This window comes from Podarcis pityusensis (assembly GCF_964106645.2).
Source record: "Podarcis pityusensis genome assembly, chromosome: 4".
Classification (NCBI taxonomy): Eukaryota; Metazoa; Chordata; class Lepidosauria; order Squamata; family Lacertidae; genus Podarcis; species Podarcis pityusensis.
The window spans coordinates 4,551,252-4,573,067 of NC_138027.1; the positions used below are offsets into that span (position 1 = coordinate 4,551,252).

At 47.7% G+C, this 21,816-nt stretch overlaps 2 protein-coding genes across 4 annotated transcripts in view; both read left to right on the plus strand.

Moving 5' to 3' along the window:
* The window catches only part of RNF121 (ring finger protein 121), a 188,153-nt gene that overhangs the window by 147,316 nt on the left and 19,021 nt on the right, over nucleotides 1–21,816 (plus strand). The window lies entirely within an intron of this gene.
* On the plus strand, nucleotides 27–21,251 carry LOC308475311 (secreted frizzled-related protein 2-like). 3 transcript variants are annotated; one of them, XM_081002387.1, is made up of 4 exons: nucleotides 27–67; nucleotides 15,720–16,234; nucleotides 17,440–17,517; nucleotides 19,856–21,251. In XM_081002387.1, the coding sequence occupies exons 2-4, from the start codon at nucleotides 15,727–15,729 to the stop codon at nucleotides 20,164–20,166; spliced, it is 897 nt and encodes a 298-aa protein (XP_080858513.1). In that variant the 5' UTR covers nucleotides 27–67; nucleotides 15,720–15,726; the 3' UTR covers nucleotides 20,167–21,251. The 3 variants fall into 3 exon arrangements, with proteins under 3 accessions (XP_080858513.1, XP_080858514.1, XP_080858512.1); XM_081002388.1 differs by lacking the exon at nucleotides 27–67 and adding an exon at nucleotides 11,395–11,450; XM_081002386.1 differs by lacking the exon at nucleotides 27–67 and adding an exon at nucleotides 11,832–11,978.

Below are 21,816 nucleotides of genomic sequence, written 5' to 3' on the forward strand. Positions count from 1 at the left end.
CACAGTCCCGCAGGACCATGCCCCAAGGAGCTTACAATTCAGGCTGTGGGAAGAATAAGAAATGGAAGTAAGGGCAGAGAGAGGAGGGGAAATGCTGGGCCTTAATAACCGTGGAGTGGGAAGGGACCCCAGGGGTCCTCTAGTCCACCCCATCCCCACAAGGCAGGAATCTCAGCTAAAGCACCCCTGACAGCAGGCCACCCCGCCTCTCCTTAAAAACCTCCACGGAAGGAGAGTCCACCGCCTCCTGAGGGAGACCACAGGAAGGAAGTGTATAAAGTCCATGATTCTTTGAGTGCCCTTAAAAAGTTATACAGTACACCCATCTCAACCTATTAGATGAAAAAATCTCCATTACTGTCACATTGAACAACACCCCTTTGGGGGGATAGAACTAAAACCGTCTGCTTTGGCTGATTCAGACGCAGAAATATCCGCTGCTATCTGGCTATGGCAGAATTCACATGACACCTTTGTTCTACGGAGGAATTTTGGTGGGGTAATAGATGATGAGCTTGCTATCTAGGGCTGTGACAGGTGTCGTCTCACCAGAGGCAACAGCACATATTCAAGGCAAATCTAAAAAAATGTAGTATAAACACTGACAATTGGGAAACACTTGTCTGCAAGGGCTTCAGTTGGAGAACAGCCTTGACCAAAGGTGTCATGGGCTTTGAACCCTATGTCCCCACTGTGGAAGGACGTGTGGATCCAGAATTGGCCTCCACAGTCACTTACGACTCATTGTTAAGACCCTGTTCATGGAAGATGCTATGAGGGGAAAAACTGCTCCTTTTCCCATATGGGGTACCCAAGAGCCCATATAGAGTCCTTTTGTAGGTTCTCTATCAGTAGGAGAAAATAACAGAGACCAACTAGAGAATATTGAGAAGCAAAGCAGCTAGTAAGCCTGATCTTTATTAAAGCTGTTGCAACAGGGTGCTCCCCTCACACGCAGGAGGGGGGAGGAACCCTGAACAAAGGTGTGCCCGCCCTTATACTTTTTAAATTGCCCACCCTCAAACTCCAGACCACCCCCAGAAACATCATACATACATCACAGAAGGGGTGTATCCCAGGACCACCTCTCCTAATACATCATACATACATCAGAGAGGGCGGTCTAAAAGAGAATCCTGAGTGTGTTGTTTATCTCCTGTCTGCCATTTACCTAGAATCATAGAATCATAGAGTTGGAAGAGACCACAAGGGCCATCGAGTCCAACCCCCTGCCAAGCAGGAAACACCATCAGAGCACTCCTGACATATGGTTGTCAAGCCTCTGCTTAAAGACCTCCAAAGAAGGAGACTCCACCACACTCCTTGGCAGCAAATTCCACTGTCAAACAGCTCTTACTGTCAGGAAGTTCTTCCTAATGTTTAGGTGGAATCTTCTTTCTTGTAGTTTGGATCCATTGCTCCGTGTCCGCTTCTCTGGAGCAGCAGAAAACAACCTTTCTCCCTCCTCTATGTGACATCCTTTTATATTGATTGCATTATCTGGGTTTTGGCCACTCTTTTGTTATTAAAGGTAAAGGTAAAGGGACCCCTGACCATTAGGTCCAGTCGTGACCGACTGGGGTTGTGGCGCTCATCTCGCTTTACTGGCCGAGGGAGCCAGCATACAGCTTCCGGGTCATGTGGCCAGCATGACTAAGCCGCTTCTGGCAAACCAGAGCAGCGCATGGAAATGCCGTTTACCTTCCTGCCGGAGCAGTACCTATTTATCTACTTGCACTCTGACGTGCCTTCAAACTGCTAGGTTGGCAGGAGAGCAGGGACTGAGCAACAGGAGCTCACCTCGTCATGGCAAGTCCTAGGCTCTGTGGTTTAACCCACAGCGCCACCCGTGTCCCCTTTTGTTATTATAACTACTTAATTCCTGAATCCAGGTCATTGCTTGACCTTATTCACACCTTAAATGTGCCCTTAAGGCAGGATTTGTGAGCACAGAGACAATGGGGAGATTTCCCATTTCCTTCGACCTTGCAGAGAAAGATTTGAGGTCATTTTGGGAGAGAGAAAATGGTTTCAGTACTTTTCTGTGGGTTTCAGACATGTGGTTTACATATTTGTATGTGTTTGCTTGGTACATTTATGAATATTTATTTTATATATATAAGACCTTAAAATTCTTATAACAAAGACAATCTTACTCGGCTACGAGTGATCTTCAAAGAAGAAGAATTGAAGACAAAAGTGTGGCTGCTGATAGCCCTGGTACAATTGTCCAACACTGGTGGCAGCATTGCAAGAAACAATATAAGCCAGGGGTCAGCAACCTTTTTCAGCCGTGGGCCGGTCCACTATCCCTCAGACCACAAATTCCTATGCCCCACAAATAACCCAGAGATGCATTTTAAATAAAAGGACACATTCTACTCATGTAAAAACACGCTGATTCCCGTCCGTGGGCCAGATTTAGAAGGTGACTGGTCCGCTTCCGGCCCCCAGGCCTTAGGTTGCCTACCCCTGACATAAGCTCTTGGTCCATCAGGAAAATAATAAATCCAGGGATCCTCAATGCCTGTAAAACCAACTGTAAAATCTCTTAGCACAAACCAAAAGATGACTTAACGGCAGGCAAGCTTTCCAGAACTCTTCCTCTGGCTGGAAGTTAAAAGCAAAAAAGGAAGGTCATGTGGTCTGTGTTTAGTCACATACTTAGATGACAAAGCATCTAGTGGCACTTTAAGCACTTACAGATTTATTGTTACAAGGGTTTTTCTTTGGGGGGTGGGGGTCACCTGGATTCCTTCCAAGCCTGTGATCCTGCATCCAGCAAGGGTTAGAACTGAGTAGGAAAGGCAGTGGAGCCTGCCAAACCAGTTCCTTTGTTAAGGGGTTGGCTTTGGCTGGCCAGCTTAATGGAGTCATCTGCATCTCAAAGAATGTGCCAGGTTTCAAGAGCTGCAGTTCTAGTGATGGTGCTCTCTGGGAAAGGGGGGCGGGTAGCCATTTCCCCTTTACTTGGCTGGTAGATGGAAGAAGGATAGCTGGGGTTGTTGTGTGAGAGAGTGGAAAAAGACTGGATGATGAAGGCTGGAAGCTGCAGGACACAACAAGATGTCTTGTTGTAAACAAAAATCTGCTCTTTTTCCCTTATGGGGTACCCAAGAGCCCATATAGAGTCCGTATGTTGGTTCTCCTATTGGTAGGAGAAAATAACAGAGGCCAAGCAGAGAATACTGAGAAGCAAAGCAGCTAGTAAGCCTGATCTTTATTGATCTGTTGCAACAAGGTCCTCACTCACCACACGCAGGAGGGAGGAGGAACCCAGAACAATGGCGCACAAGGCCTTATATAGACAATTTAAATTCCCTGCCCTGGAGCTCATGACCACCCCTCCATACATCATACATACATCACAGAAGGGGTGTAACCTAAGACCACCCCCCAGATACATCATACCTATATCACAGAAAAGACAGTCTACAGCAGAAATCTGAGTGACTTGTTTATTTCGTCTGACAGGTTACCGGCTAAATGGTCACTTGACTGGATTGCCTGGGGAGCCTGGCCAGTCTTTTGTAATGACAAATACTTAGTTCCTGAGCCAGGTCACAGGCTCACACCCTATTCATATCTTAAATGTGCCCTTAAGACAGGATTTGTGAAGTAAAAAGACAATGGGGAGGTTTTCCACTTTGACCTTGCAGAGAAATAATTGAGGTCAATTTGTTTAGGACTTTTTTTCTGTGGGGTTTTCAGACATGTGGTTTATATACCTATTTATGTATGTGTTTGCTTGGTACTTTTATGAACATTTATTACATATCTAAGACAAAGGGACACGGGTGGCGCTGTGGGTTAAACCTCAGAGCCTAGGACTTGCCGATCAGAAGGTCGGCGGTTCAAATCCCCGCAACAGGGTGAGCTCCCGTTGCTCGGTCCCTGCTCCTGCCAACCTAGCAGTTCGAAAGCACATCAAAGTGCAAGTAGATAAATAGGTACCGCTCCAGTGGGAGGGTAAACGGTGTTTCCGTGCGCTGCTCTGGTTCGCCAGAAGCGGCTTAGTCATGCTGGCCACATGACCTGGAAGCTGTACGCCAGCTCCCTTGGCCAATAAAGCAAGATGAGCGCCACAACCCCAGAGTCGGCCAGGACTGGACCTAATGGTCAGGGGTCCCTTTACCTTTAGACCTTAAAATTCTTATCACAGCACTGTGCTAGAATTTGGAAAACCAAGGGGGAACCTATGGGAGTGCTAGCACTGTGAGCCCCTCCATCCTATGCTCAGGTTGCATAAATGTGTCAGTTAAATCACATATCCTAAAGACACAAAGAGGTCTCCACTGACCTCTTCCAAAGGAAACAGAACCCTGGAGTCCCTTCGCCCTTGGAGACTGGAAAGGCTGTGTGACGTTATAGCACAAGCTTTCATGGACTACAGTCCATGAAGGTGTTTGCCACCAAAATAACATAAGGAGAGCCTGTTGGATCAGGCCCACCTGGTCCAGCATCCTGTTCTCACAGTGGCCAGTCAGATGCCTCAATGAGAAGCCTGCAAGCAGGATCCGAGCCCAAGAGCAATACTCTCCCCTCCTGTGGTTTCCTATAAGCATTTATGCACCACCATCTCATAAAATATCAGAGCAATGTACAGCACTGTGTACACGATGCCAACGAAAAACCATTAAAAGCAGTGCAGAATGTTTATGAAAATGCCTGGCTAGAGATGTGTCAAAAGACTCTCTGCTGTCTTAGCCTTGGATGCTAAAAGGAGAGAGCTGCCTCCAGCTCTGGAAATTCTTGGGGTGGAATGTGGGAGGGGGCAGCAGCCTTGAGAGATTGCTCTCGGCCAGGTGATGTTTGGGTTTCAGGTTGCAGCAGCCTCCTCCTCCCAGGAAGAAATGCCCCAGTGAGATCACCCGGTTTGTTTCGGGCCCCACACATCAAGCAGGCCACACGCTGGATTTGATCTTTGGCGTAGGTATAGATGTGATCATGTCTCCTTCGATGAAGGTGCCATGGTCTGATCACTTCGCTCTGAAAGCCAGGATTGATTTTCCACCCCCACCCTGCTTAGGTGGCGAGCCGATTTGGGCTCGCCCGCAGAGGCTGATGGACCCTGATAGATTCCGTCAGGCCTTGCGGGACCTTGCTCCCCCTGGCAACTCATTGACTGAGCTTGTTGAGGGCTGGAATATCCAGCTCCTAGCAGCCATCGATGAGATCGCACCTAGGCGCCCTCTGCGACCCCGCAAAAACCAGGCTCCCTGGTTTACCGAGGAGCTCCGGAAAATGAAGCGGGACCTCAGACGGCTAGAGCGAGTATGGTGGGGTGCCCGTGATGGAGCCTCAAGAACATCTTATAGGGTTTTTATGAAAACCTATGAGATGGCAGTGAAGACCGCTAAGAAGTCTTACTTCTCGGTCTCCATTGCATCCGCTAGCTCTCGCCCTGGCGCAATTATTTAGTATAATCAGGTCTTTAACTGTCCCTTGAGGGACAGCCAAATTTAAATAACAATTTGACACACAGCTGTGAGGCATTTGCGAGCTTTTTTGCGGAGAAGGTCTTGTTGCTCCGCCATGACCTCCCTGCCAGTTTGGATACAATAAAGGAACTGGAGGCCCCTCGACTGTCCTCGGGTCCAGTATTGGACCACTTCGACCGGATATCCCCAGCCGATGTGGACAGACTTCTCCGAGCAGGAAAGCCCACCACCTGTCCTCTCGACCCGTGCCCGTCTTGGCGGATTAGAGCATGTCCAGTCGAGGTGCGGGCCCTCCTGGGGGATATCATCAATTTGTCCCTTGGCACGGGGACATTCCCAGGGGAACTGAAGGAGGCAGTGGTGCGCCCGCTCTTAAAGAAAACATCATTAGATCCTTTAGAACTATCCAATTACCGCCGGTTTCGAATCTTCCGTTCCTGGGTAAGGTGATTGAGAGAGCGGTTGCTGAACAGCTTGGTGGGTTTCTGGATGAAACATCGGCTCTGGATCCATTCCAGTCTGGCTTCTGCGCTGGTCATGGGACCGAGACGGCTCTGGTTGCCCTAACAGATGATCTTCATAGACAGCTGGATCAAGGCGGGTTGGGGCTGCTGATTCTTCTAGATTTGTCAGCAGCTTTCGACATGGTCGATCACGAACTCCTGGACCACCGCCTTGCCGACATGGGGATCCAGGGCACAGTCTTTCAATGGCTGCGCTCATTTCTCTCTGGTCGGGGACAGAGGGTGGCGCTTGGGGGGGAATTGTCATCGCGCCACTCCTTGGTGTGTGGAGTACCTCAGGGTGCGATACTCTCCCCAATGCTTTTCAACATCTTTATGCGCCCCCTCGCCCAGCTTGTCCGGAGTTTTGGGCTGGGTTGCCATCAGTATGCCGATGACACCCAACTCTATCTGTTGATGGATGGCCATCCTGACTCGGCCCCAGACACACTGACCAGATGTTTGGAAGCTGTGGCTGGATGGTTACGTGGGAACCGGTTGAAGCTAAATCCTTCGAAGACAGAGGTCCCGTGGCTGGGATGGGACGATAAGGGATTGGGGGGCAACTCCCATCTCTTGCAGGGGCGCAATTAGTGCCAGCACCGTCCGTTAAGAGTTTGGGTGTAATCTTCGACACCTCCCTTTCCATGGAGGCGCAGATTGCAGCTATAACAAAGGCGGCATTTTTCCATCTCCGCCAAGCTAAGCAGTTGGCTCCTTACCTCTCTCGCCCTGACCTAGCCACTGTGATCCATGCGACGGTCACCTCCAGACTGGATTATTGTAACTCGCTCTACGTGGGGCTGCCCTTGAGACTGACCCAGAAACTCCAGTGGGTGCAGAACGCTGCAGCGAGACTTACGGGGTCCTCGCTGCGAGATCACATTCACCCGGTGCTATACCAGCTGCACTGGCTCCCGGTGGAGTACAGAATCAGGTTTAAGGTGCTGGTTTTAACCTTCAAAGCCCTATACGGCCTAGGACCCTCGTACCTATGGGACCGCCTCTCCTGGTATGCCCCACAGAGGAACTTACGGTCTTCAAATAAAAACATCTTGAAGGTCCCAGGCCACAGAGAAGTTAGGCTGGCCTCAACTAGAGCCAGGGCTTTCTCGGCTGTGGCTCCGATCCGGTGGAACACTCTGTCACAAGAGACCAGGGCCCTGCGGGACTTGACATCTTTCCGCAGGGCTTGCAAGACAGAGCTGTTCCATCAGGCCTTTGGCCAGGGCACAGCCTGACTCCCTCCCTCGGCAATCTTCGCGGAGCTCTGGCCCAATGGTTGCCAGTGGCTTGATTTGAATTAATTTTATAATGAATGATTTTAGAGTGTTGTTTGTGCTGTACTTTTGTACTGTTTTACTGTTGTTAGCTGCCCTGAGCCCGGCTTCGGCTGGGGAGGGCGGGATATAAATAAAAATTATTATTATTATTATTATTATTATTATTATTATTATCCAGCGAAGCTTCAGGACAGAGCAAAGGAAGCAGACCCTTCAAGACTCAGGGGTCAGCAAATTTTTTCAGCTGTAGGCTGGTCCACCGTCCCTCAGACCTTGTGGGAGGCCGGACTATATTGGGGCGGGGGGGAATGAACAAATTCCTATGCCCCACAAATAACCCAGAGATGCATTTTAAATAAAAGGGCACATTCTACTCATGTAAAAACACACTGATTCCTGGACCGTCTGTGGGCCGGATTGAGATGGCAATTGGGCCGCATCCGGCCCCTGGGCTTAAGGTTACCTACCCCTGCTCCAAGAGTCCCTATTTTCCAGGGACAGTCCTGGTTTTGCAGAAACCGTCCCACCTTCTTATTTGATCCTGGAATATTCATTCATTCTTTCATTTTATAAACAAAAAAACAAACCACCCTATACCCAGAGGTTTCAGGGTGGTTCACTTTTCTTTAGGACACCCCTGTTTTCATCAGATAAATGTTGGCAGGTATAAAGGTGAAAAGGTAAAGGACCCCTGACAGTTATGTCCAGTTGTGGACTCCTCTGGGGTTGTGGCGCTCATCTCGCTTTACAGGCCGAGGGAGCCAGCGTTTGTCCACAGTGAGTTTTTCCGGGTCATGTGGCCAGCATGACTAAGCCGCTTTTGGCGAACCAGAGCAGCGCACAGAAACGCCGTTTGCCTTCCTGCCGGAGCAGTACCTATTTATCTACTTGCACTTGACATGCTTTCGAACTGCTAGGTTGGCAGGAGCAGGGACCGAGCAACGGGAGCTCACCCCATCGCGGGGATTCGAACCGCCGACCTTCTGATTGGCAAGCCCTAGGCTCAGTGGTTTAGACCACAGCGCCACCTTCATCGCCAAAGAGATAAGTTACAGAACCTTTAGAAGACACCTGAAGGCAGCCTTGCATAGGCAAGTTTTTTAAATGTTTAATGGGTGACATATGCATAATAAAATTACGGTTATGGTTAAATAGGACGTCCCTATTTTCATCAGAGAAATGTTGTAGGGTCTGAGGTAGTACTTCAGGCAGTGCATAATTTAAACCTAGGGGTGGATTGTTGGCCAGATGCACTCTACGAAGCCACCAGAAGTGCTCAGCCAAGTTCCCAGAGCTTTATCTCCAAACCGGACTGGAGAGAAAACCCCTCTGCCTGTTCTCTTGAGTTCTTCTGTAGACCCCCTTGGGGGTCTTTCTTTTTTCTGATCTTAGCCCTGAGCGCCACATTGGTAAGATCAGGGATAAAGCCACCAACTTGTGTGCCTTCAACTTTATGTGCTTGAGGAAAAAATTGAAAGGGGGTGGATGCTTTGGCAATCCCACCCGCCATTGCACCCAACGTGTTTCGACTATATGTGATTTTGGTTTGGGCACTATCTCTGGAACATAATGCCCGCATAAGTCAAGGGCTTCCTGTACAGTGGTACCTTGGTTCTCAAACATAATGCATTCCGGAAGTCCGTTCCAAAACCAAAGCGTTCCAAAACCAAGGCGTGCTTTCCATAGAAAGTAATGCAAAACGGATTAATCCGTTCCAGACTTTTAAAAACAACCCCTAAAACAGCAATTTAACATGAATTTACTATCTAACGAGACCACTGATCCATAAAATGAAAGCAATAAACAATGTTCTGTACTATAAAATAAATAAGACATTATTGTAGATGATAAAGATTAAAATTAATTTTTTTCCTTACCTGCACTGATGATAGTCATTCTTTGGACAGGGGGCTTTTATTCATTTCCACAGTCACACAATCAATCAGTAGCTGAACTGGGTTCCACAGTCACAAAAGCAAACTAACCAAAAAAGCCTCAAAAACAAAAGCACAAAATAAATAGCAAAAACAAAAGCGCCAAACTTAACCCATTCTGGAAGTCCGTTTGACTTCCGAAATGTTCAAAAACCAAGGCGCAGTTACTGATTGGTGCAGGCGCCCCGGAAACAATAGCTGACAGCCGTATCAGACGTTTAGCTCCCGAAAAACGGAACACTTACTTCCGGGTTTTCTGTGTTTGGGAACCAAGGCGTTTGAGAACCAAGGTACCACTGTATATAGTTTGGAAAAGGACAGCAGTATTCTTCGATGTTGACTCAAGATGATGAACCGAAACATGACAAGTATCACCTCTTTTTCTCCACGAATGAATCCCTTTGTCCTTTAATCTTTATGTACACAGATTCATTAGCCCTTATTCCAGTTAACTGACCTTCCCTCTCCACTGCACGTTGTCCTCACATTTTTAAACATTACCCTAAGTACACAAGAAGTGCCCATCTAGTTCAGTATCCTGCTTTCACCGTGGCCAGCCTGATGCCTGTGGAAAACATACAAGCAAGACTCCAGCGCAAGGTTATTCTCTCCACCTGCGATATTCCCCATCTGCAAATGATATTCAGAGACATACTGCTTCTGGCCACAAAGCCATTGTGGCTGCTAGTGTGATAGGAATTTTGAGGTCTTAGATATATGTTAAACGTTCATAAGTGTACCAACCAAGCGCGTACATAGATCAGCACAGGAAGACCGACCTGAAACCATTTTGATTCCCAAACTGAGCAAATGTTTTCTCTGCAGGGTCAAACGAAAATGGAAACGCCTCCCCATTGTCTTTTGCTTAACAAATCCTGTCTTAAGGGCACATTTAAGATATGAATAGGGTGTGAGCCTGTGACCTGGCTCAGGAACTAAGTATTTGTCATTACAAAAGACTGGCCAGGCTCCCCAGGCAATCCAGTCAAGTGACCATTAAACAGGTAACCTGTCAGACGAGATAAACAAAGCACTCAGATTTCTGCTGTAGACCGCCTTTTCTGTGATGTAGGTATGATGTATCTGGGGGGGTGGTCTTGAGCTCCAGGGCAGGGAATTTAAATTGTCCATATAAGGCCTTGCGCACTATTGTTCTGGGTTCCTCCTCCCTCCTGCGTGTGGTGAGTGAGGACCCTGTTGCAACAGAAAAATAAAGATCAGGCTTACTAGCTGCTTTTCTTCTCAATATTCTCTGGTTGGCCTCTGTTATTTTCTCCTACCAATAGAGAAGCTATGTAAGGACTCTATAGGGGCTCTTGGGGGAAAGGGCAGATTTTTGTTTACAACACTAGCCATTGGCTGCCTTCGCCATGAACCTGATTAGTCCTCTTTTAAAGCCATCCAGTTTGGTGGCCATCACTGTTTCCTGTGGGAGAGAGTTCCACAGTTTAACCCTGTGCTGCATGAAAAAGTCCCTTTTTTATCTGTCCTGGATTTCCCAACATTCAGCTTCACCGAATATTCACCGGTTCCAGTATAATGAGAGAGGGGGAACAACTTTATTCTGTCCACTTCCTCCATGCCTGGCACAACTGCATAAACCTTTGCCATGTTGTCTCACGCTCACCTTTCCTCTAAACTACAAAGTCTCAAAGCAGACTTCTTTTCACAGGAGAGTCCCTCTATCCTGATAATCATTTTGGTCACTGCTTTCTGAACCTTTTCCAACTCTACAATAATATTTTAGAGGCAAAGCAACCAGAACTGTACACAGCACTCAAAATGCAGTCACACAATAGACTCGCATAATGGCACTGTGATATCGGCAGTTTTAATTGTCTTTCCTAATTATCTCTAACATGGGATTTGCCTGTTTCACTGGGTTGACATTTTCACTGAGCTCTCTGCTGTGAACCCGGGCTCCTGTTCCTGGTCCATCACCACCAGTTCAGGCCCCGTGAGTCAATATGTGAAATTAGGAATATATATATATGTATGTATGTATGTATGTATATATATATATATTGCACCGACGCACATCATTTTAAACTTGTTTGCACTGAACTGCATTTGCCATTTGACCACCTCCAACAGAGAGCTCCTTTTGGAGCCCTTCTGGGCCTCGCTGTTATTCATGCAGATGTTGGACTTCCCTCAGGGTAGATTTCCCTAATTGACTTATTCACCTTGGCAAGAGAAAAGAGGAAAAAACAGTGATTGTAAGGCGGAGGTCTTAGACGTGCTCAACGGGGAGGAAGCCCCACTGAAGTGGGATACATGTCAGACTAAGTATGCAGACTAAATGCGCTCGGGGGCAAGAGGAGGCAGCTTTTGAGAAGCGAATTCCTCCTTATCTAGGCTTTTAAGGAAATGCATTGCTGTTTGGGGTCTCCCTCCCTCTCTTCTCTTGAAGTTTTCAACCTCTTTTCCCCCGATGGCTGGGAGAGATAGTGGCTTTTGCTCTGAAGTGGGTTTTTTTTTTGCTTTCCAAGGCAGAAACCATTTAGCATGGCATATGTGCCTTAGCCAAAACTAGGAGGAGAAGGAGGGGGACCTCAGTTTGGGTGGGTGGGGGGAACAAAGAGCCTCCAGTTTATTGTTCTGGAGAGAGAACTAAAGTATAATTACAGGGTGGTGTTGGTCCCCCCCCCCTCCGCCTTTTACAGCCCCACCGGATTCCCTGCAGTTAAATTTCCCCGTCTTGCTCATTCAAGACCAAACGCATCCCTGGCTGCTGCTGCTGCAGCCTCGCCTCTCCAGAGGACCTGAAAACATCCTGGCTTCAGGAGGGCTTCCTGCCTAGCCAGACCCAGCCAGGTAAAACCTTAACTTGGGGAGGGTTTTCTAAAAGGGGGTGAAAGTCAGACGGAGGGCAAAGGGCTGAAGCAGAACCCCAGACTGGGGGGAAGCTTGCGAGCGTGGAACCAGGCGCAAATTGCGGAGCTGCAGAAAAGGAGTTTGTTGCTCAGAGGCAGGGCAGCTGCTTGGCTTGCAGAAGGAGGAGGCAGGGTCGCACCCCAACCCACCCCACGCATCTCCAGGTAGGGCTGGGAATGCTCCCTCTCCACAAAGCCCTGGGGGACACACTGCCAGGCTGGGTGGGCAATTCGGAGCCAAATGGACCGACGTCCCATCTTTTGTGGGGGCGCAACTAGTGCCAGCGCCTTCCATCAAGAGTTTGGGTGTAATCTTTGACACCTCCCTTTCTATGGAGGCGCAGATTGCAGCTATACAAAGGGGGCATTTTCCCATCTCCGCCAAGCTAAGCAGTTGCTCCCTTACCTTTCCCGCCCTGACCTGGCCACAGTGATCCATGCGACGGTCACCTCCAGGCTTGACTATTGTAACTCGCTCTACGCAGGGCTGCCCTTGAAACTGACCCAGAAACTCCAGCGGGTACCGAATGTCGCAGGAGACTCCTTACAGGGTCTTTGCTGCAGGATCACATTCACCCAGTGCTATACCAGCTACACTGGCTCCCGGTGGAGTACAGGGTCAGGTTTAAGGTGCTGGTTTTAACCTTTAAAGCCCTATACGGCCTAGGACCCTCGTACCTACGGGACCGCCTCTCCTGGTATGCCCCACAGAGGACCTTACGGTCTACAAATAACAACACCCTGAAGATCCCGATGCCCAGGGAGATTAGACTGGCCTTGACCGGAGCCGGGGCCTTATCAGTCGTGGCCCCGGCCTGGTGGAACGCTCTCTCACCAGAGACCAGGGCCCCGCAAGATTTGACATCTTTCCGCAGGGGCTGCAAGGCAGAACTGTTCTGTCAGGCCTTTGGCCAGGGTTCAGTCTGACTCATTTTCTGTCTGTATGAACAAGTACGAAGGAGGTTTCCCAGCCCGCTCACAGGTCCTTATAATATCAGTGGAAATGGTTGGTCCTGGCGAATATTAACCGCTTTCAATTTAAACTTGAGGATGGCCATTTGTCCAGTCTAATTTTAATTTTAATTTATTTTAAATAATTTTGGGGTGCATTTTAATCAATTGTTTGTTTGTTTTTATGTATATTGCATTTTTATATGATGTTAGCCGCTCTGAGCCCAGCTTTGTCAGGGGAGGGCGGGATACAAATTATTATTATTATTATTATTATTATTGGGAATGTTGTGCTAAGGGAACCATATGTTATGGTTCTCTTATGGGGCAACACATAGAATTTCAGAGTTGGAAGGGGACCCTGAGGATCATCCAGTCCACCCCTCAGCAATGCAGGAATATGCAGCTGTCCCATATGGGGATCGAACCTGCAACCTTTGGCGTTATCAGCACCAGGCTCTAACCAACTGGCCAGAGCAGGCTTCCTCAACCTTCGCCCTCCAGATGTTTTTGGCCTACAACTCCCATGACCCCTAGCTAGCAGGATCAGTGGTCAGGGATGATGGGAATTGTAGTCTCAAAACATCTGGAGGGCCGAGTTTGAGGAAGCCTGGGCCAGAGGAAGGAAGAAAAGGTAAGAAGCCTGGAAAACAATGCCTGAAATATCCACTGTATGCCAAATATTTAACTCTCCCCGCCTTCTAGTAGCACATTGTCCTCTCCCAGTGGGATTTCTGCCTGACTCCACTCCCCTGCTTTGCTGAACCCTCTTTGTCTCCTTCCTGTTCCTTCTTTCTCCCTGCTCCCCATGCCTAGAATAGCACACAGACGCCAGTTGTCCCCTGCTTCTTGAACCCAAGCGCTTTTCTGTAAGCTCCATGGCAGCAGAGACCTGGCTATATTTGCCTATGTGAAAACCTAATCAGGCTGGGTTGGTGACAGTTGCACCAACGCTCCTTCCCTGCTCCTTCCTGCTTTTTTTTTAAAAAAAATTTTCATTTTTCATTTTCATTCATTACATACATCTCATATTCATAACATTTACTATGCATTCCTTCCTTCCTCCCCTCCTGGGCTTCCCCCAACTTCCGCTTCTGGCTTGTTTCTCCTTTCACCCACTTTGCTCCCTCCTAAAAGAAAATAATACTAATAACATATTTATACAATAACATCTAACCTAAAAACATAAAGATGAAAATAAGTACACCATATTATTTCTCTATCTTCTACACATTTTCTAAGACTAATGATGTGAAAGTTTATTTAAATCCTGCCATCAAGACTTTCTTTGTTTCTGCAAGTATAATATAAATGGTTCCCATTCTTTTCCAAAGTCTCTGTTGCCTTTTTCTCTTAGTCTGTCTGCCATTTTTGCCAGTTCTGCATAATTCATCAACTTCTCTTGTTCTTTAGTTGGTATTTCTCCAGTCTTCCAATTTTGTGCAATCAACATTCTCGCTGCTGTAGTGGCATACATAAATAAAGTCCTCTTTTCTTTCAGTATATCTTGGCCTAAGATACCTAGTAGAAAGGCTTCTGGTTTTTTTTACAAACGTTATTTTCAACATTTTCTTCAACTCATTATATATCATTTCCCAATAAGCTTTTGCCTTTTTGCAATCCCACCACATATGATAAAACGTACCTTCTGCTTCGCACCTCCAACACTCTTTCTTATTTATACATTTTTGCCAATTAACTGGTGATATATACCATCTATACATCATTTTCATTTAATTCTCTCTCAATAATATGCAGTCTGTAAATTTCAAGTTTACTTTCCACAACCCTGCTCCTCCATGCTTAGCCCCCAAACCTCTATCCCATCCCTGCTTCGATCACACCCTCAGAGCCGTTGAATAGATAACGGCAGGTGTAATCATCTCATAATACTAATTATTATGAATGGCCTCTTGGGAAAAGCTTTGGAGAAATGACTTAAAGTTTATGGCTTGCTATATTTTAAAAGAAAATTCTATGAAGATGTTCTACCGACGGTACGTTACACCAAGCAAACTGGCGAAAATGTATAAAACCAGCTCAAATCTTTGCTGGAGATGTTAAAGAATCAGAGGGAACAATGTATCACATGTGGTAGAAATGTCATAAAGATTTAAAAAAACTTTTGGGAAATCATCTCTAATGAGCTTTCAAAAAAGTTCAAATCAAAAAGCTGGGAGCCTTCATGTTAGGTATTATTGCTGCAGATATAGCGAAAGAATTAAGAAAGGTATTTATGTACGCAACTGCTGCGGCGAGAATGTTAATAGCTAGGTGGTGGAAGGGAGATAAAATACCAACTAAATTGGAATTGCAGGCAAAGTTATTTGACTATGTAGACTTGGCAAAGATGACAGGGAAAATTAGGAATCAGTCAAACCAATAATTTAACAAAGAATGATTCCAATTATATTTAAAAGAACATTGTTGTCAGATAAAATCTTTGACATGTTTTGAACAACTTCTGCAATGATATATTCTACCAAGAATGTGGACAATTGACAGTAAGTTTAAAAAATGCAATTATGCAGTCAACAAGGTAATGATGGACCCCTATCGAGGATGACAGAAGTCCCGATATATGGAAGAATTTTATTTTATATGCGAGGTGATTTGTTTTATTATCTGTTCTTTTGTGGTGGAGGGAGCACTTCCTTCCTGGTTTTCGGTGTTTGAGTACCAAGGCGTTTGAGAACCAAGGTACCACTGTAGTTCTCTCTTTCCCCTCCAGGCTCCTGATGGAGGTCCCGATCCCACTTGCTCTCCTCCTGGCCGCCTGGAGCTGCTCCTTCCCCTCCTCCTGCTCCTCCTCGCCCTCCTTCGCCTACCAGCTGGCCCAGCAGAGCAGCCGCCGCAGCAGCTGCAAGCCCGTGCCCAGCAGCATGAGCCTGTGCCACGGCGTGGGCTACAGCGAGATGCGCTTGCCCAACCTCCTGGGCCACGAGACCATGAAGGAGGCGCTGCAACAGGCCGCCTCCTGGGTGCCCCTCCTCACCAAGCAGTGCCACCGAGACACCAAGAAGTTCCTCTGCTCTCTCTTCGCCCCCGTCTGCATCAGCGAGCTGGACGAGCCCATCTTCCCCTGCCGCTCCCTCTGCGAGGCCGTCCGGGACGGCTGCACCCCCGTCATGGCCGCCTTCGGCTTCCCCTGGCCGGAGATGCTCAACTGCAGCCGCTTCCCCCGGGGGAACGAGCTCTGCGTCCCGCCTGCCGGCCCGGCCGACAGGGTGCGGCTTCCAAAAGAAGGTAGGCGAGAGGTGAGCGGGCCGGGTGGCCGGGGTGCAAAAGCCCCAGGGAGGACCAGGGCAAGGGGCACAAGCAGCCCAGTTCTCCCTTCCCTCTGAGCTGCCTTCCCCCCCTCACTGCTTCCCTCAGAGGGTCGGACAAGGACTTGGGAGACATGGGTTCGAATCACGCACCCTGTGCTGGTAACCCGTGAAACGCGGTCCAGGACCTCAGTCCGACATGGCCAAGGCAGGACACGAGGCAGGAAAACAGGCACAGGATCTCAGGCAGGATCTAGCATACAGCAATGTTGCTCCCACAACCTGGGGCAGGGTCCGACAGCCTTTTATCTTTGTCGGGGTAACGGTCGGTCCTGATCCCCCGGTGACTCACCTCCCTGTCTCGCCCGAAGGCGAGCACTCCTCCTGCGAGTACTCAGGTCTCTCCTTCTCTCAGACCTGAGTCTCTGCAGCTCGGGAGACGTCGGTGGGTTACTAGACCCAGAGGCCGCCTCAGCCTCCCCTGACCCAACCAGTAGTGGAGCAGCTGTAAGTGATGGCCCAGCTGGAGGCAACGAGGTCATCCCCGCATCTGGAGCCAGGGCAGGCTCAGGCCCCTGACTCGGCCCAGCTGGTGCTTGTTGCAGGGGAACCTGTGCAGACTGGGGCTCTTCAAAATCAGGCCCCAGACTTGGTTCAGATGATGCCTGAGGCAGAGGATCAGATGCGGACTGAGTCTCCTCTGGTTCCGAGCCCAAGCCCGAGCCCCAGGCCATCACACACCCTCCCTCGGCCATGAAGCTCCCTTGGGCGCCCTTTGCTGGCTTCTCTCAGCCCAGTCTACCTCGCAGAGTTGTTATCGGGGTTTTAAATGAGGAGGGGAAAGAACTGCGTGCAGCACCTTGAGCTCCTTGGAGAGGCAGGTCGGACATATTATTTCCTTAAGCAAGTGCAATAGACAAAACAGAAACGCAAGGCATAAAATAAATCAGTGCGACCTGGTCAACTGGGTACCTGCCCCGACAGATATCAGCATATGTATGCTGTCATTCAATTGGGAAAGGCAGCGTCCATTTCTGAGCACCTCAATTGAAGAAGGATGTTGAGAAGCTGGGAGGTGTGCAGAGGAGGGCGAACAAGATGGACCAAGCGCCCGGGATCCATGCCTGATGAGGAACGGTTGAAGGAGCTGGGTATATTTAGGATATATCTCCTTTGCTCCTCCAGACACAGTGTGTGCTGCCTGTCTGCATACTGAGATTGGGGAGAAGGAATTCCTGGAGAATGTCTGCAGCCAGGACTTTGGTGAGTCTCTCGTTCTGTGTGCTGGCCGGGGAAAAGTGGTGCTGTATGTCTGGGGAGAAAAAATCACGTGAATGGAAAACCGCCCAGAAGTGCAATGGCACTTCCTTCTCTTCTCCTTCAACCCCCAAATTACTGGGGGATCCCCAGAAGTGGTTTGGGAAGTGCCTGGGGAGAGAAGAAGGAAGGCCAATTCATTCATTGCACTCACGAATGTTGTTCAACTGGCGCATTGACTCAGAATATGCTCCCGTTACCAATTATTCCGCATCTTTTATTCCCCTTCCTCCCCCCTCCCCCTTTTTGTGAAGATTACCCGCTCTGAGATCCCACAGCTAATTCTCCCCTGGTCTCCTTGCTGGCCCAAATAGGACTAATTTAGCCAGCTAGCCCTGGTGATCATCTAATGCTTATTGTATGGATTTCCCCCCTAAATTGATTTTTGAATTCTGAATTTATTGTTAATTACATTTTATACTGTATTTTACACTGTTTTTTGTTGCAACAATTAAGTGTTTTAAATTTCTTGTTAGCCGCCCTGAGCCCTGTTTTCTGAACCGGGAAGGGTGGGGTATAAATAAAAATTTATTATTATTTTTTATTATCTAATTTTTGAAGCCACATTCGCAAGACGTTCAGCAAAATCCATATCGGTTTTGTAGTTTCTTGGCTAGTGCTGCTTTTTGATGCCCCCCCACCTCATCAAACCAATTACAAAACTGGATACGGGGTAAGCCACAATGTGGACACCCCCTAAGAGCCATTTAGAGGGCTGGTAGTATATAAATTTGATTGATAAATAACAGAAAACACCTCTCTGTGCAAATGCAGCTTGAAATGCAACAGTGGATGGAATGATATTGCTGTGTTTCAAGCCACGGTTGTGAATGTAATCATCATCTACAACCCTGCCTGCCTGCCCCAAATTAGCCGTGGTTCGTGCATTGTGGGGGGTTGGGCTAGATGACCTTTGGGTCCCTCCCAACCTTGTAATTCTATAAGGAGCAGTGCCGGATTTACGTATAAGCTAAACAAGCTATAGCTTAGGGCCCCACTCTCTTGGGGGCCCCCCAAAAATGTAAAGGGGGGAAAACCTGGATGTACCTTTCCAAAATATAAGATAAGAAACAAATAAAATAAAACCTACATACAGCAACAGTGTTTTGTGTTGTGTAGGCTCCTATGATGTAAGTCATGGGCCCCGCCTGCTAGCCTGCTCCCTAAAATATCACTGGTTTGCTCATTTCTACATTCTGCTATTTATCATTATTTGTAGTTTGCATCATATATTTACACCTGTCATTATTTCATGTTATAGCAAGTTTCTAGAGACTAGGTTATGAGTCTTTGCAAATTGTGTTTCTAAAGGAACGTTTGTTATCGCCAAATGCCAATGTGTTTGCATTATTAAGTTTGTTATGAATAAAAAATCATTTTAAGTTAGAGCTTAATTATTTCACTATTAATGTACTTCTTAACTGTATTTCAGTTCAACAATTACTTTGATAAAATGCATATTTTGTTATGTGCAAATGGCTTGAGATACCTATTGGGTCCATAAATTACCAGATAGCATATATTCAACACTATTTGTTGTTGACAAAGGACAGCTGGACGTATCAAGGGCCCCATTACCTTCAAGAGCTTAGGGCATCATCAAACCGAAATCCAGCCCTGGTGAAGAGGCATACGGAGGGGAGCTGGGCATGTTTAGCCTGGAGAAGAGGAGGTTAAGGGGTGATATGATAGCCATGTTCAAATATATAAAAGGATGTCACATAGAGGAGGAAGAAAGGTTGTTTTCTGCTGCTCCAGAGAAGCAGACACGGAGCAATGGATCCAAACTACAAGAAAGAAGATTCCACCTAAACATTAGGAAGAACTTCCTGACAGTAAGAGCTGTTCGACAGTGGAATTTGCTGCCAAGGAGTGTGGTGGAGTCTCCTTCTTTGGAGGTCTTTAAGCAGAGGCTTGACAACCATATGTCAGGAGTGCTCTGATGGTGTTTCCTGCTTAGCAGGGGGTTGGACTCGATGGCTCTTGTGGTCTCTTCCAACTCTATGATTCTATGATTCTATGGAGGTCGTGGTCGGGGGGTCCTAGCCAATGGCCACCGGAAATGGTACCTGCATCGCTGCCAACTTTTTCCTTTTTTTTAAGGGAAATTCCCTTATTCCAAATAGGATTCCTCGCAAGAAAAGGGAAAAGTTGACAGCTATGGGTACAGGAATTGCAGGGGCAGCCCTTGATGGCAGGGAGCGAGGAGGGAAAAAACCCAACTTGCAGAGGAGCCTTCCCATTAACCCTGTCCCTTTCCCCCATGTCTCCCTGTCTCCCGCAGCCTTAAAAATGAGCATCAAATCTTCATCTGCCATCGACGGGGACCTCCAGGTGACCCCTGACCTCCGGGGGCGCACCCTTTACAGGCAGGACGGCTGGTCGGAGGAAGAGCTGAAGAAGCCGGTTCTGTGGCTGACCGACGGAGAGGCCTGCTCCTGCGAGGAAGTGACGGCGGCAGGGCCTGGGTCCGTGGTCCTTGCCATGGGGCACAGGGTAGCTGGCCGGCTCGTCCTCTCCTGGGTCAGGAGGTGGCGGCGGGGGGAGAAGGAGCTGAAGAAGTTCACCAGGGCCGTGCGGAAAATGCAGTGTTAAGAAGAGGCGGCCGTGTTTCCTCCTCCCCTCCCCTCCCGACCAGGTTCTGCAATTTATCTTCTGCTGCAGAATTGCTGCATCACAGGGGGCTGGGATGGATGACCTTGTGGGATCCCTTCCAACTTTGCACGTCTATGATTCAAGCCAGACAATGTGTTTAGATTTAGCCAGGCTTCTGGTGTGCCCGACACTTCATATTAGAATATGGTATCTAATATTGGATAAAAATTCACTGGCGAGGGGTTGGGGAAGGTGGCCTTTGTTGGACCCCAGAAACGCAGAGGTGGCCTGCGCTGATGCAACTTGGCAGAGGCGAGGCATTGAAGAGCAGAAATTATGCTCAGTTTCAGGCACAAAAGCAACTTCCTTTCCTATCCAAAAGGCCTCTCATGCCAGCCAGTTTCCGGCTTTAGGGTGCCACCACTCCAAACTTCCATCCGGATTAGAATTTGCCTCTGCGTGGAAATGGCAGTGCTAAACACATTTGTCCCTCCCCAACCTCAAATTAGTAGACTACTGGGGGGGGGGTGATATTTCCCCGAAATCCAGCATTTTATACTGCGTGTTCACATTTCGTGGCTTGTTTATCCACTAAAACATTTGTTTTAACACCTGAATCAATAAATATATGGCTGTTTGTGAAAGCTCCTTCTTGGTTTCTAACGTTAAATTAATTGGAGTTCTTGTTATTAAATATACCAAGAAAAAAGCACACCAAGAACTCAGGCCACACGTAGTTGTTATCTCTTAGAAACGTAGAAAATAACAGGATATATTTATCTGAAAGTCTTCAAACTTACACGACCCTTTAAAAAATTAGCTGATGAAGATGAATACGTCGAAAGAGGGCCCCGTCCTGGTTTCTGTTCCATAATTGACTTCTGCTCAGTGAGTGAAACTCAGACCTTCACGTCGAATCTGACTATGGACTAACATGAACTTATCTCTACTCATAAACTCTTATCTCTCATTCTGTAACGAATTATTGTGTTATACATATCTTTATGAGTTTGAGTTTGTAATCTCTATTTGAGTTTGTATCCTTGTCAGAATACATACTTTTGAATGGATTAGTTTTTGTTACAATTGACTACAATTGTGAGTAGGGACCACTCCCACTACTGAAACTTATATTGGCCAGAGTTCTTGGGTTTTTTTTTTGCTTCCTCCTTGGTTTTTGGTCGGGAGGGAAGCTCAAGTCGGACGGGGCCTCAGTGGAAAGGAAGTTCTCTGAAGAAGACACTCCATCGCCTCATCCCAGATATGTGTTGAGGGAAAGGGGAGGAGCAGGCTCTGGTTAGCTCAGTGATGTGGGGGAAAGCCACTCTGCGCATACTCAGAGGCACATGTGTTCTACAAGTCAAATAAGTGTCTCTCTCAGGTTAAGCTCTTGGGCAGGGGCTGTTTGTAAAGCACCTCTTTGTCCACGGAGCTCCTCTTACTTATTTATTATTTGTGTATTCCATTTATATCCCACCTTTTCCTCCAAGGAGGTGCCACACGTTGTTCTTTCCCTGACACCTGATTCAATCCCTACGACAACTCTGTAAGGTCAATGAGGCTGAAATAAGGCAGTGACTGGCGCCTGAAGCTCACCCATCGGGCTTCATGGCCGAGGAATGGGACTTGAACTCATATCTCTCCCAGGTC